The sequence below is a fragment of the Cyprinus carpio genome, chromosome A23 (assembly GCF_018340385.1).
Source record: "Cyprinus carpio isolate SPL01 chromosome A23, ASM1834038v1, whole genome shotgun sequence".
Lineage (NCBI taxonomy): Eukaryota > Metazoa > Chordata > Actinopteri > Cypriniformes > Cyprinidae > Cyprinus > Cyprinus carpio.
Genome location: NC_056594.1, coordinates 7180081 through 7195489, shown reverse-complemented (window position 1 = coordinate 7195489; position 15409 = coordinate 7180081). Strand labels below are relative to the sequence as shown.

Sequence of the window (15409 nt, the reverse complement as noted above, 5' to 3'; positions counted from 1 at the left end):
TGTTGATGTTGATGTTGTTGTTGTTTTTACCTTAAAATGCACTGATAACCACCATAATAATAATACAGGTGGTAAGCCACATTAAACCACATTATGAATCAGAGTTCATCGTAAGTGGCCTGTCCATAAAACATAACCAATACTCATAAATAGACAGTTCACAGGGTCAAACAAAGGAAAAAGACCATCAAACACCTGACATTAAGGTAAAGAATCCTAATGTACATTACTGATAACAAAAACATAAGAAACTAAATTATTTAAATCAAACATAATCATATGTGATGTGGCTTGTGAGTACTTTTTACTGTTTTCCACCACAAACTATACATTTTACAACATTTTGCAATAATTACGTATAATGCAGTATTAAACCATTTACAGATTTGGTAACTTACAATAACCAATTAACACTTTTTTTACGGACTTTTTTTGTAAACATTAATTTTTTATTTATTTATTTTTTACAGTGAATGTAATGGTTATTGCATGTGACAGGCATTTAAATGTTTTGTATTCACAATTTAAATTGAAATAATTTAAATGAATAGTTATTTGACTTTAATGCATACAGAAAAACAAAAGTCACTTGCTTTTTGTGAAAAGCAATGCAAAGTCAGTTCTACATTTTGTACACAAAATTCTAGACTCAAAACTAACAGAAGCGTCTTCAATTTGTGCACAAGAGTGAATGTACTTTTCATTTTGTGTATAAGTGAAAACACCTTTCATGAACAAAATGAAATGAGCATGTCACAAAATGCCTTTGTCCACCAAATGCATAATATTTGAATGAGATACAGAATATATTTTGTTCACGAAAGAGCAAACGTAATGCACATTCTGTTTGTAATTCCTTCCGTCCATGATAGTAGTAGCAGACACTTTGCAAAAGAGTGACTTTTTAGTAGGGCAGTTGCCAAGGGTTATATTGGGCCAGAATGGCAATCTGCCACCTTCTAAAAGAAGGAAAAATACTGGGCGCCTGGGAGTTGTGTGTGCAGGGCATTAAGGGTTCCCTGACCTCCAAAACCTCAGCTCAACCTCAGTATATATACAATAAATAGAGAGATGTTGCTGTTATTGTTTATATATATATATATATATATATATATATATATGTGTGTGTGTGTGTGTGTGTGTGTGTGTAACATTGTGTGATTTTAGAATCCTTTTGCTGGATTACTTTGCATATGCTCCAAATGCAGTATCTGTGCTAATCTAGAATGTTCTTGTAGTCATTAATGTTAGCTTAATTAGATATTTTAAGCACTCTTAGACACTTGGTGCAGCATAGCCATTTAATATTATTTCGCCTAATCGTGTTGATCTTTTGTTTCCATTTTCTGCTTCATTCGGTTTGACATCTGTATCTAATCTGTATTTTTGGTTGCTAGCAAGCTTTGGTTGTTAAAATGCTTCACAAGCTGATGATTCCCTGGTGAATGTGCTTAATAATTTTAAACACATACTGTATGTGTGCATCTGCATGCATCTTATTATGGTACACAAGTACTCTAATAATTCATTGTCATGATCATTCGTGCACAACCTGAGAATGGATTAAGGAAAAACTCAAGGCAAGAGAGAGAGATTTTATGGTACAGTAGAAAATGCTTTTGTGGACCATTTTTAAATCATTATTAGTTTATGGTGGAAAGTCCAGGGTATTGTGTTTGAGCCACAACTGCTCCAAATGTTAAAGGTAGGTGTTTACTTGACAAATAGACATTTTTATACTGATAAATCTAACACTAAAGCATTAAAGTGTTAAATCACTAAAGCTGCAGTGCATTTCCACACCTACTCTAGAGACAGTCTCCTGTGTGGTCCACCATAGCTCATGCACTCAACCCTATATATTTTTGGTGTCTGGAGACTGCAGAGGACAATCTGTGAAGAACTAAAGCTTCTTCTGGTTGTTTCAAAATATTGTTTGCAAGCCTAACCTTTAGTGACTCCAAGAACAAAGAACTAAATTTAATTTGGAAATGGTGTCAACTTGAGTGACATACATTGAAACATATTTGTGACCCTGGACGACAAAACCAGTCTTGAGTCTCTGGGGTATATTTTAAGCAATAGCCAAAAAAACATTGTATGTGTGGTGAATATTGTTTTTTTTTTTTTTATGCCAAAAATCATTAGGATATTAAGTAAAGATCATGTTCCATGAAGATATTTTGTAAATTTTCTACCATAAATATATCAAAACTTACTTTTTGATTAGTAATATGCATTGCTAAGAATTCATTTGCACAAGTTTAAAGGCGATTTTCTCAGTATTTAGATTTTTTTTGCACCCCAGGTTCTAGATTTTCACATAATTGTGTCTCTGCAAAATATTGTCAGATCCTAATAAACCATACATCAATGGAAATATATATGTATTTTATCAAGTGATGGATATATAATGTGGTTATCCATAAAATACCCTGAATAATTTAAGATTATTGGCTTACTGTTATTGGCAAGAATCTTAATTTTCAGTTATCTAAAATGTTTCATCTGCCAACACACTGGAACCTTAGGGACCACTTTGAAACATTTCCAATGAATGATTTAGAGTTCCTGTGAAATCACATTCTCTACTTTAAAACTGATTTAGTCATAGTCTATTTATAGTAAAGATTTGGCTTTTTTCGAGTAGTGCACTGAATGAGAGGCCTGAATAATAATCAAAAGAGATACTTCTCCTGCTGCATATTTTTCTGTATGCCTAAGGCAGTGCTGGTTTAATCTGAAGATTATGGCTCTTATAAATGACTATGAATGTATAAACCAAAAAATGGCCTCCAGTGGCCAAGAGCTATGTTCCCAAATTTGCTTATTTTATTGCGGTATACGTAGAATTTGTTTTTCTTGCGTGTTAAAACCTCTCAGATCATTTTGTAAGGTTTTAAAAGAGCTATAACGTCAAAGTTAACTAAACTTACTTGTGACTGCTCACATGCACATTTATTAGATGATTTCTTTATACTATCCAAAATTTTATACTATCATTTCCTATCCTGATAACTGTAACAGAAACATCCCATCAGCTGCACTGGCCTGTGTCTGTGTACTATTGATTTCATGAATTTCCAGAAGCATGCAAAGATAACCTTAAGATTTAACTTTACTTATATGTTTTTAATTTGTGTTAAATTGGTTTATATTAAATCTATTTGAAATGTTGAAGGAATATTGTGGCACCTTTGACCTCTTGGTTTTCTCAAATTCATTGTTAACATATAATTATGGAGATGCTAGAAAAGGCATTTTCTTCACCCTATCTTTTACAGGTCACAAATTCATTACTTTCAATACAATACTGTATTCAATCTCAGCAGCTTCACAAGGGCTTAGGGTGTTTACTTTGCCGAGAGCAATGAATAGAACACAACGTATAGTTGATAACCGAGAAGCCAATTAGAGGCAGTGGAGTGTGTCTATCTCTTGATGAATGCTTTATATGTACAGTATCGAAGAGCAAATGATTTTATTGCATATGTATAGCAGAGAGTTGTCGGTTTATTTATTTTGGCCTCATAGAAATGTCTTGTAAGGACTCTGTAATGAGATATTATGTGAACTGAAAAATTTGTCTACGGAACATTCTGGAAGAAAACTTTTCCTGATGTGGGTAGTTCAGTGGAACTTACGTGCAGAGCACAAAAAGTACCCCTCTCACAGATACATGCTTTAAAGCCTGATCAAACCCCTGCTTTGTGGATGGTGTCGAAATAGTTTGTATCATGGAGGCGTGTGGGGATTTTTGTGTTTTGAGTGGATGTGTTGTTCATGCATATTCTGTTTGAATTTGCCGTTCTCTAGACAACACCCCCTCACTGAATTCAGTGCAGGTGAGGCAAACGCAACCTCCATCAACTTCAATTCTCTGTTTGTTCCCTTCACAGAATGAAGCTAAAGATTCACAAATGAAAGTATGCAGTTTATTTTATTTGTTGGTTTATGTTTCATTATTTCATATCCTCATGAGTATATTTTATATCCTTTTTTCCTTCAAAACAATGAAGGAAAAAGGCTGAGTTTAGTTGTTTATTCTGAATTTAATAATTTACACAAAATTAAAAATTTAATTTAATTTGCAATCATTCTAAACCTGTATAATGTGCTTTATTCTATTGAACACAAAAGCAGAATTTAGGCAATTATGTTAATGCTGCACTTTATTATACAATGAAAGTGAATGATGGTGACCATGGGACTGACAAAACACACACACACACACACACAACGACAAAACAGCATCAGAAAAGTATTCCATGCTAGTCTACATTCTAAGTCTTCCAAAAACCATTTTTTTCTATGACAAGTATAATCTATAATCTTTAGAATCTCAGATTTGGTAAATCGTGATCAGTTACGAGATAAAACAAGAGGTGATATTTGACATCACTGGTATTTGAATGTACTGTAGGTAAACTTGAATTTAAGAGCTGCAGAACAAAATGATCATTACAGAACTTCAGTTCTCGAGTTCAATGGGCTAATTTTATGGACCTTTTTTTTGGCATTTTTGAAACTCCTGACAACATGTACATTTATTGGAATGTATGGAAAAGGGCAGCATGAACATTCTGCTAAACATTTCTTTTTGTGTTCCACAGAGGAAAGAAAGTCTGGAACATCATAAAGACAAGCAAACAATTAAATATTTTTTTGTGTGACCTATTTTTGTTGGATCTAGACTCCATACTGTATAATTTTCTATTAGTTTAAAACAGTACACAATGTCATTAAATGTAATTGTTATTAAAGAGTACTTAGTCTGAGGGTGTAAATTGTGAGTAGATTAAATTGTTATATATTACCAAGATTGCTTATTTCTGTCTTTCTAGCTGACATTTGACATTTCGTTACAGATCTGGAGGAGTTTAAAACCCAGAGGAGAAGTCCAGTGAGTGTCAGAGAGGGGCAAGGTGTAGTTCTTCTCTGTGGCCCTCCAGCGCATATGGGAGGTAAGGTATTTTATTGTCTATTTTCTGGCTGACTGATTTGGGGTTTTCTGTGGTCAGTGGCAATACTGAGAAAAAAATGTTGCATGGCAAACGAAATGACAAAATATATTACATGGATCTTTGGGAAACTTCTGATTCTGATTTGTAAGTTGTGAGATTTCAGTCTAAACTTCATTCTTTTTTGAATGACTGCAACAGGCAACCAGTTTTCATCTTATATGTGCTGCTGTTATACAATTTTCATCCAGTCATCTATTTCTTTTCATACAATAAAAAAATTCAAAACAAATGAATATTTTATGTCCATTTATTAATTTATTTAGTAAGTAGCTATGTAATAGCAGGATAATGAACATCCACAGCCAGTCATTATTGCTAAATAAAACCTTTCATGGTTATATAAGGTCTGATAATAATAACTGCCTGACTGTACATTACCCCTCATGTGTATGATATAATTCTACTTAATGACAGAAAATGAGACAGTAATGTTTCATTTCTGCCGGCATATCAGTATATCTGCTGGGATAGACTTTTCTGTGACCCTACATAGGATATGCGGTTTGGAGAATGGATGGATGAATTGAATCCATAGTCTTTATTAGAGTGGCAAAGTAAAAATTCATATGTGCAGATATTACCTGTTTTGTTCTAGGCAGTTTCTACTGTTTGTTCCTATTAACCACCTCTCAACCAGCAATTATGGTTCACTATAATTAGCTTAAAGCATAAAGGCTTTTCAACCTCACTGCCCATATAACAGCATAAACACATATTACCTCCTTTTTCCGCTGTTGATTTAGTGCCCTTAAGTGGCTTACTACGGAGCACAAGTTAAATGTTATGTGAAGCAAACTTTTTGTACTCGTTTTTTGCTGTTAATGAGTGGCCACACTTAAGAAACCCTGAATAGACTGTTTACTAGACCTTTTTTATGTCATCACTTAGATTGTTGACATTTTCAGAACAGAACATGTTGAACTTGGAAAAAACAGGGCATTTTTTAAAAGGGCAACAGGAAAGGTTTTTACATTGATGTGCATTGCCCCCAAATACCCCAACCCCCCCCCCCCCCCATACTATGGAAGTCAATGGGAACCAGCAATACCTTTAAGTATAAAAGTGGTTTATTCTCAGCTGCTCTGTTACTTATCATCAATAAGCTTTGCCTGAGAGGAGTAGTATAGCACAACTGTGCTACATTAGTGTTGTTCTCGACTGTCCCCTGCAGTCTTGATTACTGTGTTTAGTGTTGGGCTGAACACATCAGACCTTATTGCTTTAATGGAGCCAAACCTTTTAAAACTTCTGGATCCATCAGGAAAAAAACAGGACTTAACCTGGATTCTTGGGCAGAGATCAGATACGTTTTTTCTAATGCACTCAAGTTTTATTTTGCAAATCTTTTTCTTGGTTTAAAGATGCTCACACCTCATAAACTGTAAAGAACTTAACATAGTTTAAAATGTTACAGTTTTTCTCAATTGCTTTGGCTCACTTCCCAAATGAGAGTTGTTGTTGTTGTTGTTGTTGTTTTTTTCTCAAAACAGTAAGTTCAGATGTCTGAACAATTCGCTTCTTGTTCTCATCAGATTTGAACTGCTTATTCATTTTTGCTAACTGACCCTTCGCAAAGGTAAAACAGTAGCAAAAACTCGAGAGCTTGTTGATTTGAATTTGAGAACTTGTCATTATAATATTCGTATTTGTAAGTTGAAATTTACACTCACAGCTCTGATGTGAAAAGCTGAATCTTTTGATTTGCACAGACAGCAATCCAAGCACCCGTGTTTTGAATTCAAAGTTGCAGATTAATAGTTACAAATGTGTAAAATGACATTCACAAACAAAATGACAGATATACAGATGTCGATATGATATTTTTACTTTTGCACTTTACTTCAGCACTTACAAACTCTCAGATCTGGCAGCACAACTTTTGCTACGATATTCCTGTGGCAATACTCACTTGTGCACTTGTACATGCAGATGCCAGAGAGCAGAAATGGGGGGTGGGGCTGGGGTGCGAATAAAGCCTGACCAATAAAATTGGACAGTGGCAGCCAGTGTGTCCTTTTTTTATTTATGTGTTGTCCTGAGTTTCTTGTGTAAATAAATTACAAAGGTAGACTTGAGTTAAAAGACCATGCAAGAACATGAAAAACTGTAATATATTATTACAGTTATGATAAAACTTAAGTTTAGATTAAGTGGTTTTAATTTAACTTTTGATGAAATGGTCAAAGTGATGCAAATATGCATACAGCTTGCATATAGTTTGTTCGTTCATTCATTCGAAAGCGGCGCTGCGCAGACCGATCAGTGTTTAACATCAAAGTACTGCGAGAGCGATTCGAAAGCATAAGGAGCTTCTGCTCTCTATAGCTCTCACGAATGTCATACACCGATCGGTCTGTGCAGCACAAGCAGCCAAAACCTGGATATTTTAGACAATATAGAAATCCTGGCCAGGACGTGTCCCATAAAAATGGCACGTATGGTCACCCTATGTAAAATGGAAGGATGGATGGATGGATGGATGGAAGAACAGATGGATGGATGGATGGATGGATGGATGGAAGAACAGATGGATGGATGGATGTAAATTGGAAGGATAGATAGATGGATGGATGGAGGGATGGACAGATACAACTTTTGGTTTTAACGATGTATTTTTAAGCAATATTTTTAAGTAATTTTTAAGAAATTAACATTAACTACTGAGATTAATTCATGCTTTAGAAGTTAATGTTAACTAAAGTAGTTAACTAGCATTAATAAATGGAACCTTATTGTAAAGAGTTACCTATTTACCATGTACAATGAAAGCCATGCTTAATGTTGTGTGATTCTGTTTACTCACATCACTGAGTTTCTGAAATGGAAAAGTATTAAATTCACTAAAAGTTTTTGAAAACTTCAAAGCATGTGGTGCAGTACAGCAAGTCTCACCTCTTGACTTTCCTATAGAGTTGACCTTTTCCTGGATCTTCAACGAATATCCCTCATTCGTGAAGCAAGACACACGGCGCTTTGTGTCACAGAAAACAGGCAACCTGTACATCGCTAAAGTGGAGCCCTCAGACGTGGGGAACTACACCTGTGTCGTGACTAACACTGTGACCCAAAGCAGAGTTCAGGGACCTCCCACGCCACTTGTACTCCGCAGTGATGGTGATGCTCATACCATATGTATTCAGCTCATAAAAATTACTCATATGTGATCTGAAACATGTTTTAATATGAAATAATCACTCTTTTTTCTGTGTTCAGGCATTATGGGAGAATATGAGCCAAAAATTGAGATCCAGTTTCCAGACGTTTTGGCTGTTGCCAAAGGGTTGACAGTCAAACTGGAGTGCTTCGCTTTGGGAAAGTAAATATTACAGTTATTTATTATAAAGATATTTTCTATAAGAGTCAGCTTACACAATATACTAACACTAATAATACTAATGGGTTTCTTTTGAAGTTATTATTTAAAGAGAAATATAGCTCATTAAAGAATCAACTTTACCTTTTGCTTTTAGTCCAGTACCTTCTATCACCTGGAGAAGACCAGACGGAGTTCCTTTTCCCAGAAAAGTGGATGTTAACAAATCCAGTGGTGTGTTGGAGATCCCTTATTTCCAACAGGAAGACGCAGGGGCATTTGAATGCATGGCTGAGAACTCCAGAGGCAAAAATACAGTGAAGGGGCGACTCTCCTTCTATGGTAGGGCAGAAATGTTTCAGGGATGAAATAAATTGACTTTTCTTGTGAAGGAACAGTTTAGCCAAGTTTGAAAATCTTCCAAACCTTTATAATGTTTTCTTGCATGTAACAAAAAGAAGATACTTGCAGAAATTTTATTATCATTGACATACTATTATAGTTTTTGTTAATATTTTGAATTAGATATATATTTTTTGAGATTTTCAGTTCAGTAAGGTTTTAGTAACTTTGTTGTGTTTTTGTCATTTTTTAAACTATATAGTTTTTATTAAGTTTTACATTTCAGTTTTAGTTTATGTAGTTTGTATGGAAGCTTATTTCTGCCACAGGTTAAAAAAAAAAAACATGTAACAATAAAAAAAAATGTAACTTTTTCATCTCACTATTCTGACTTTTTTTTCTCACTATTTTATGTTTATTTCATTTATACGTTTGTTTTTATGAGAATTTGTGAGATAAAATTTAGAACTGTAAGAAAAAAAAGTCTGAATTGTGATTTATAAATTGCAAAAAAAAAAAAATAGAATTGCAATCTATAAAGTCAGAATTGCAAGATGTGAATTTATTTCTTGTAATTCTGAGAAGAAACGTGTATGAAAAAACAGTCAGAATTGTAAGATCACCTTTGACCTTTTTTTATTTTTATTTTTTTTACATGGCGGACAAAAAGTGAACTCAGAATTGTACGGAGAAAAAAAAAGTCAAGAACTGTAAGACAAAAAGTCACAATTACCTTTTTTATCCCATGTTTTTGTAAGTTTTTTCAAACTTAAAAAAAATTTTAAAAAAATAAATAAAATACATACATATAAAAAAATGGCACAAACACAAAAATCTAAACAGAATATATATATATATATAAATAATGTGAAATACAAAGTTGCAACTAACTTATTTTATTTTATTTTTTTATTATTTTGCTTTTAAATTCCATGGCAGGCTTCCATACGTTTGAGTTAATTAACACTTCAACTTAAACTAAACAAAAATAAGAAATGTTGCCTTGGAAACTAGCTGAAATTACATAAATCCAATTTTATATATATATATATATATATATATATATATATATATATATATATATATATATATATATATATATATATCACTATTATTATTTCACAAGGTTTATTCTAATGTTCACTTGAGTTTTTTTATGTTTATATATATATATGTATATATATATATATATGTATATATATATATATATACTGTTTATTCAATGGAATAGAATGGTGCACACTTTTATTGTATGGAAAAGAGCAGATTGGCACAAACACAAAAATCTAAACAGAATATATATATATATATAAATAATGTGAAATACAAAGTTGCAACTAACTTATTTTATTTTATTTTTTTATTATTTTGCTTTTAAATTCCATGGCAGGCTTCCATACGTTTGAGTTAATTAACACTTCAACTTTTTTTTTTTTTTTTTTTTTTAATTTTTTTTATTTTTTTTTTTTTTTTAATTTTTTTTGTTTTTTTAGTTATAAAATATAAGAAATTATGCCTTGGAAACTAGCATATATATATATATATATATATATATATATATATATATATATCACTATTATTATTTCACAAGGTTTTTTCTAATGTTCACTTGAGTTTTTTTTATGTTTATATATATATATGTATATATATATATATATATGTATATATATATATATATATACTGTTTATTCAATGGAATAGAATGGTGCACACTTTTATTGTATGGAAAAGAGCAGATTGGACATTTAAAGAAGATTCTACACACTTTCCATAATCAGACAAATACACAATCAATATACATGCACCATTAAGCTTTTATGAATGCTTATATATTTGAGTTTATCACTGATCAATGCTGTATGTTTAATTTATATTCTCATGATGTTTTATAACCAGTATGTCAGATTTTCATGAGTATCCCCATATGTTCTAATTATTTGTCATTGCAATTATTTGGCAGGTAAAAATCTATAATCTCCCATAGACCGTATTTGTCCATCTATCACTGCTGTTGGAGCTATGGAATAATCAATATGGGTCGCTGTTGTTTATAACATAATGGCTTAAGTCAAAACTATGAGCTCCATGTGTGACTGATACCTACAGTATAAAGCATGCTACTTTGTCCACGTTTGCACTACGCCGTGATTTATTTTCCTTTCTCTCTCATCTTAAAAGACAAGTTAAGCCTATGCAAGTCACAAAAGTCACATTGAGTAATTTGTGCATGTTTGGGAAGGGTTTGTGATGTTCCTCAAAGCAATATTAAAATTAAAGCAATATACCAAATACAGGCTAAAGATCCATAAAATTTGACCCACATTTAACAAGAGCAATGTGCTCAGTATGAATGCGGTTTACTAAATGTCTTTGTAAATTATTCATACAGTATTGTGCTTTTTTTTCTCATTCTAATGCCATGTTGGTTGATTAATAACTGGATTTGTACATTAATTGGCTCATAAACTGCTTGGTTGGTTTACTGATTCCTAACAGGGGCTAATCAATAACCAACTCTAAGTGTGTCTGGGAGCTGTTGAAAATTCATTTTTATCAGCAGCTCAATGTGAGGTTATGATATCTCGCTGTGTGTTTTGTGTTTATTGATGGATCTCAGCGCCCCCTCATCTGGTGGAGAAGCCTCAGGATGTGCAGAAAGCCATTGATGAATCTCTGCTGTGGGAGTGTAAGGCGAGCGCCAAGCCCAAACCTTCCTATAGGTGGCTGAAGAACGGAGAGCCGCTTGAGTCCTTTGAGGTGGGTTTGCTTTATCTTTAGTGCACCTGAAGACCAAGTAAGCAGATTCGGGAAGTTTAGAAGGAAATCCCAACAGAATTGAATATAGTATAATTGAACATTATTACATCTCCATCTTTTCTCATATTTCTTAAAAAATATATACCATATTCTGATTTTTTTCTAAAGGCATGCTGAGAACTACAGTTTCAATTATTTCAAACTCAAAAATAATTTTCAAGTTCTTTATTGATTTACTTAATAGAAAGCAAATAAATCAAGTTTAGCAGAGAAACACAATAATGTTTAGATCATAAATGATTGAGTAAATTGGACAATCTTGTGTTTTGTCAATTTTTTTTTTACCTAATCACTATATTTTCTTTGGACACAAGCCAAAATGTTACATAATATAGGTCAATATAGAACTTAATAAAACTTTTTACAACTTAATTTCACCATAAACAAAAGCAAAATTAACTAAAATATGAAAGTACAATTTTCACTTTAGATAAAACTGAAAACAGTAATTCAATATTTAATATAGTTTACTGTAAATAAAGACAGGAATATTTTTTTGAAAGACCTTAATGTTTATTATTATATATTTTTAAAAAACATAATATTTTCTGTTAAATACTAAAAATAAATAAATAAACAAATAAAAACTCTTTCTTTAAATTTTTACTGAGAAATGCAATGTGCTTTTAAACAAACAGAACAAAACAGAAAACAACAAAAACCGGGAAAGGTGTTTTTAATGTGATTTGTCTGGTTTTTTTTTTTTTTGTTTGTTTCATTTTTAAAATCTTAGTTGTTAAGCTTGTTTCAGATGGTTGCCAATGCAACATTTTATTTTTTCTCTAATAGTAATATTTTATTTTATTGCAGATTTATTTCAAGTAAAAAAAAAAAAAAAACCTTTCTAATAGTTTTAGTTTAGCAGCACTAAAAATTAGTATAGCAGCACTAAATCAACTTGGTTGTTTTCATAAAAACTGCAACATCATGTGTACAGCAATTCTAAAAACAAGATGTGAATTTAAAAAAAAAGTGATTTTCTATGGCCTTTCTCAGGAAATGTTGTGTATTTTTAGGATTCTGCGTGTGTATTTAGGTTTAGGTTTGTCTCAGTTGTTGTAAGGTTCAGAGCAGTTCTGTGCTGTATACGTGTCATGTATAACAGAGTTTGTTTTATCAGTCTGAGAGATAGTGAACATGATCTCAGCATGTGAGGCTGCACTCTTAATGAGCTGAGGTGTTACCATTTTGTAAATGTCACCATCGGCTACCTCAGCATTTGATCAATCTCCAGACCAAAGGTCATCCATGTAGTAAGAGGACGAGAAGAAGAGTGTCGTTTGTTATTTGATGATTACAGTGAACAGAAAAAGCCATTTCCTTATACTATCCACCATCACCTGACTGCAGTTTTGAGAGCACATTACAGAAGCTCCATATACCATTACTGTTAGGGAGTAACCCTAAGCAATAGAGCTAGACATTTAATTCTAGTTTTCAGTATTTCTATTTTTCAAAATACAGTAATAAGTTATTTTTTCTCAGTGGTGTAGCATGACAGAATTATGTCACATTGTACACAGCAAATTTAAAAGAGAGGATTTAACTCTCTCTGTTAAATTAACACTTTTGAAAGTGTTAACATTATTAATACTCTGACAGTGTTAACTAACAAACTCTTAAAGTGTAAAGTATTAACACCAGAATGGATTATGAGAACACCAAAATTGGTGTTCAAAGTTAACACTCATGGATTAACTGGTCAATGCTGCAGCAGTGCTTAGGTGAAAATATATAAAAATAAAAAATATTTTTTTTTTTATTGTAACATTAAAAAAATAAAAATAAAAAATAAAAATCCAGCACCAAAATGTCTTCACTTTCAATGTTTTAATACAAAACTCAAAACTCAAAAAAAAAAGAAATTCATGGAATTCAAAATTTCAATTTAAAGAACATGTTCTTACAACAATTAAACATCATAATGTCAAAGCAAATCTGTGCAAAGACACAAAAAAAACATATTCTTATTTGGTCCATACAGTATGTACTCTTAATGTCATAAGGTTTATAATGCTGACATTTATCAGGTTAAACAACAGCATCCCATTCATTTCCATAAACACTGAATGCATATTAATGCTCACTAATTAAAGTATGTTATAGTGTTTGGACCTCCTTGGAGAGAATAGATTTTTTTCTCTTCTCTAGACTTCTTTTTTTCAGCACGACAAGATGCGTATCTCTGCAGTTTTCAGCCAAGCAAGATATCCACTCGTATTTGCAGCATCACAAACCTGCCCCTGTAAAATTTAATAATAATAATAATAAATAAATAAATAAAAATACAAAAAGAAAATACTAGAAAATGGGTCTTCTAATGAGAGAGACAAAGTCACAATTCCAAGTGCATACTGATCTCTCTACGTTGAGGTTGGACGACTCCTATCAAAATTAATGCACATAAATGGCACAGCACATAAATAAATGACAGTCCAAATGTATCAAAAAATTACAGTTGATATTTTTTTAGAAAGAGATCAGACTCTTTTTATTATTGTTTTAAAAAAATAAACATGGCAATCAATAATCTTAAAATATGCAATTGTAGCTTACCCATGTATTGGTGGCTTCATACTCTTCAAGCACATCATCTCCATTTTATTTTTCTGTTAAGCCAGCATGAACCATCTGTAACAATATTAAATAAATAGTTTACTTAAAATTGTAATTCCAAACCCATACAACTCACTTTTGCTGAATACAAAAAACAATGTAATGCTTAAAGATAACAAGATAATAAAGTGTCTAAAGTAGTTCATTGCAAGTCATGTGCCATACTTGACTTGTGAGGGCACAAAATCACTTTGAATGGTGAACAATGTAACTCACTCAGTAAAGAGAGTTTGAGTTTAATGAAAAGTGTTATTTTCAAAATAATTCAATGAAAACAGAACTCAAATCCAATATGAGGGCACAACATCATGAAAACTCAATTCATGCTTAATGAAATCACAAAAATTGGTCATGGGACTCACAAGAACAATTTACTTATATTGCCATTTAAATTTGGGCAGTTTACAGTGGTTTGATTTGACAATATGACGTTGCAAAATACATACTAAATAAGGTAACATTAAAAAAACACTTCTGCCATTTCCCTTCAAATTCTAATGTCATCTGTGAGAATCATTTTGGATCGTTTTGGCGCGCACAGCATATAAGAAACATATCGTCATAAAGTAATATTATTTTATAAAATAAATATCATAAATGAAATAAAAGTAAAACACTTACTTTTGGTGTTTTCCTTGTTAAAACCAACTTCTCCATCTGCTCTGGAGCATCACGAGTGAAAGAAAATATTTCTGAGAAAAAGTTCAGGAGTGCACAGCAGATAAATATCACTATAAATAATATGATGTTATAAAATACATATTTTAAATGAGATAAAAACACTTACTACTTACTAACAAATTTTCCCGTTTCTGAAAAAAAAAGTCCTTGTCTGTAATGCTTTGAGAAAAGTTTAGGCGCACACAGGACATACATATCATTATAAAACGATAGGATAGTACAAAACACATTTTGTGAGTAAGACTAAACACTTTATTTCGCTGTTTTCCATCCTTATACGCTCCGCTTTGCGAGCAAAGAAAATGGCGTCTGTGAATAATATTTCAGATGGGTTAGGCTCGGGGCGGTAATCCTGATAAGCTGGACACGGGCTGGGCTAAGGCCTAAATTTTACGGTCTTTGTCTTGTCCTCACTAAATTTAAAGTGCTCCCACACAGATGATGTCTTCGGCACTTTTGTCTTCTCTTCTAGATTCTTCCCTTCCTCTGAGACAGATGGGAATCTGTATCCTGAGTTACTTTGACAACTGGCTCGGTTTAGCACAGTCGGAGGCCGAGCTAATAGCCCACAGGTCCCTCCTCCTCAGCCACTTAGAGAGCCTGGGACTCAGGATCA

The 15409-nt window shown here is 32.5% G+C and overlaps 1 protein-coding gene across 2 annotated transcripts in view; it reads left to right on the top strand.

Moving 5' to 3' along the window:
• Positions 1-15409, top strand: part of LOC109091076 (contactin-3-like) — a 67894-nt gene that overhangs the window by 22595 nt on the left and 29890 nt on the right. For both annotated transcript variants that reach the window (XM_042712842.1, XM_042712841.1), the window contains 5 exons: positions 4869-4964; positions 7935-8138; positions 8238-8340; positions 8495-8679; positions 11297-11436. In XM_042712842.1, coding sequence (XP_042568776.1) covers positions 4869-4964; positions 7935-8138; positions 8238-8340; positions 8495-8679; positions 11297-11436 — 728 coding nt within the window. The remainder of the gene's footprint in view (positions 1-4868; positions 4965-7934; positions 8139-8237; positions 8341-8494; positions 8680-11296; positions 11437-15409) is intronic.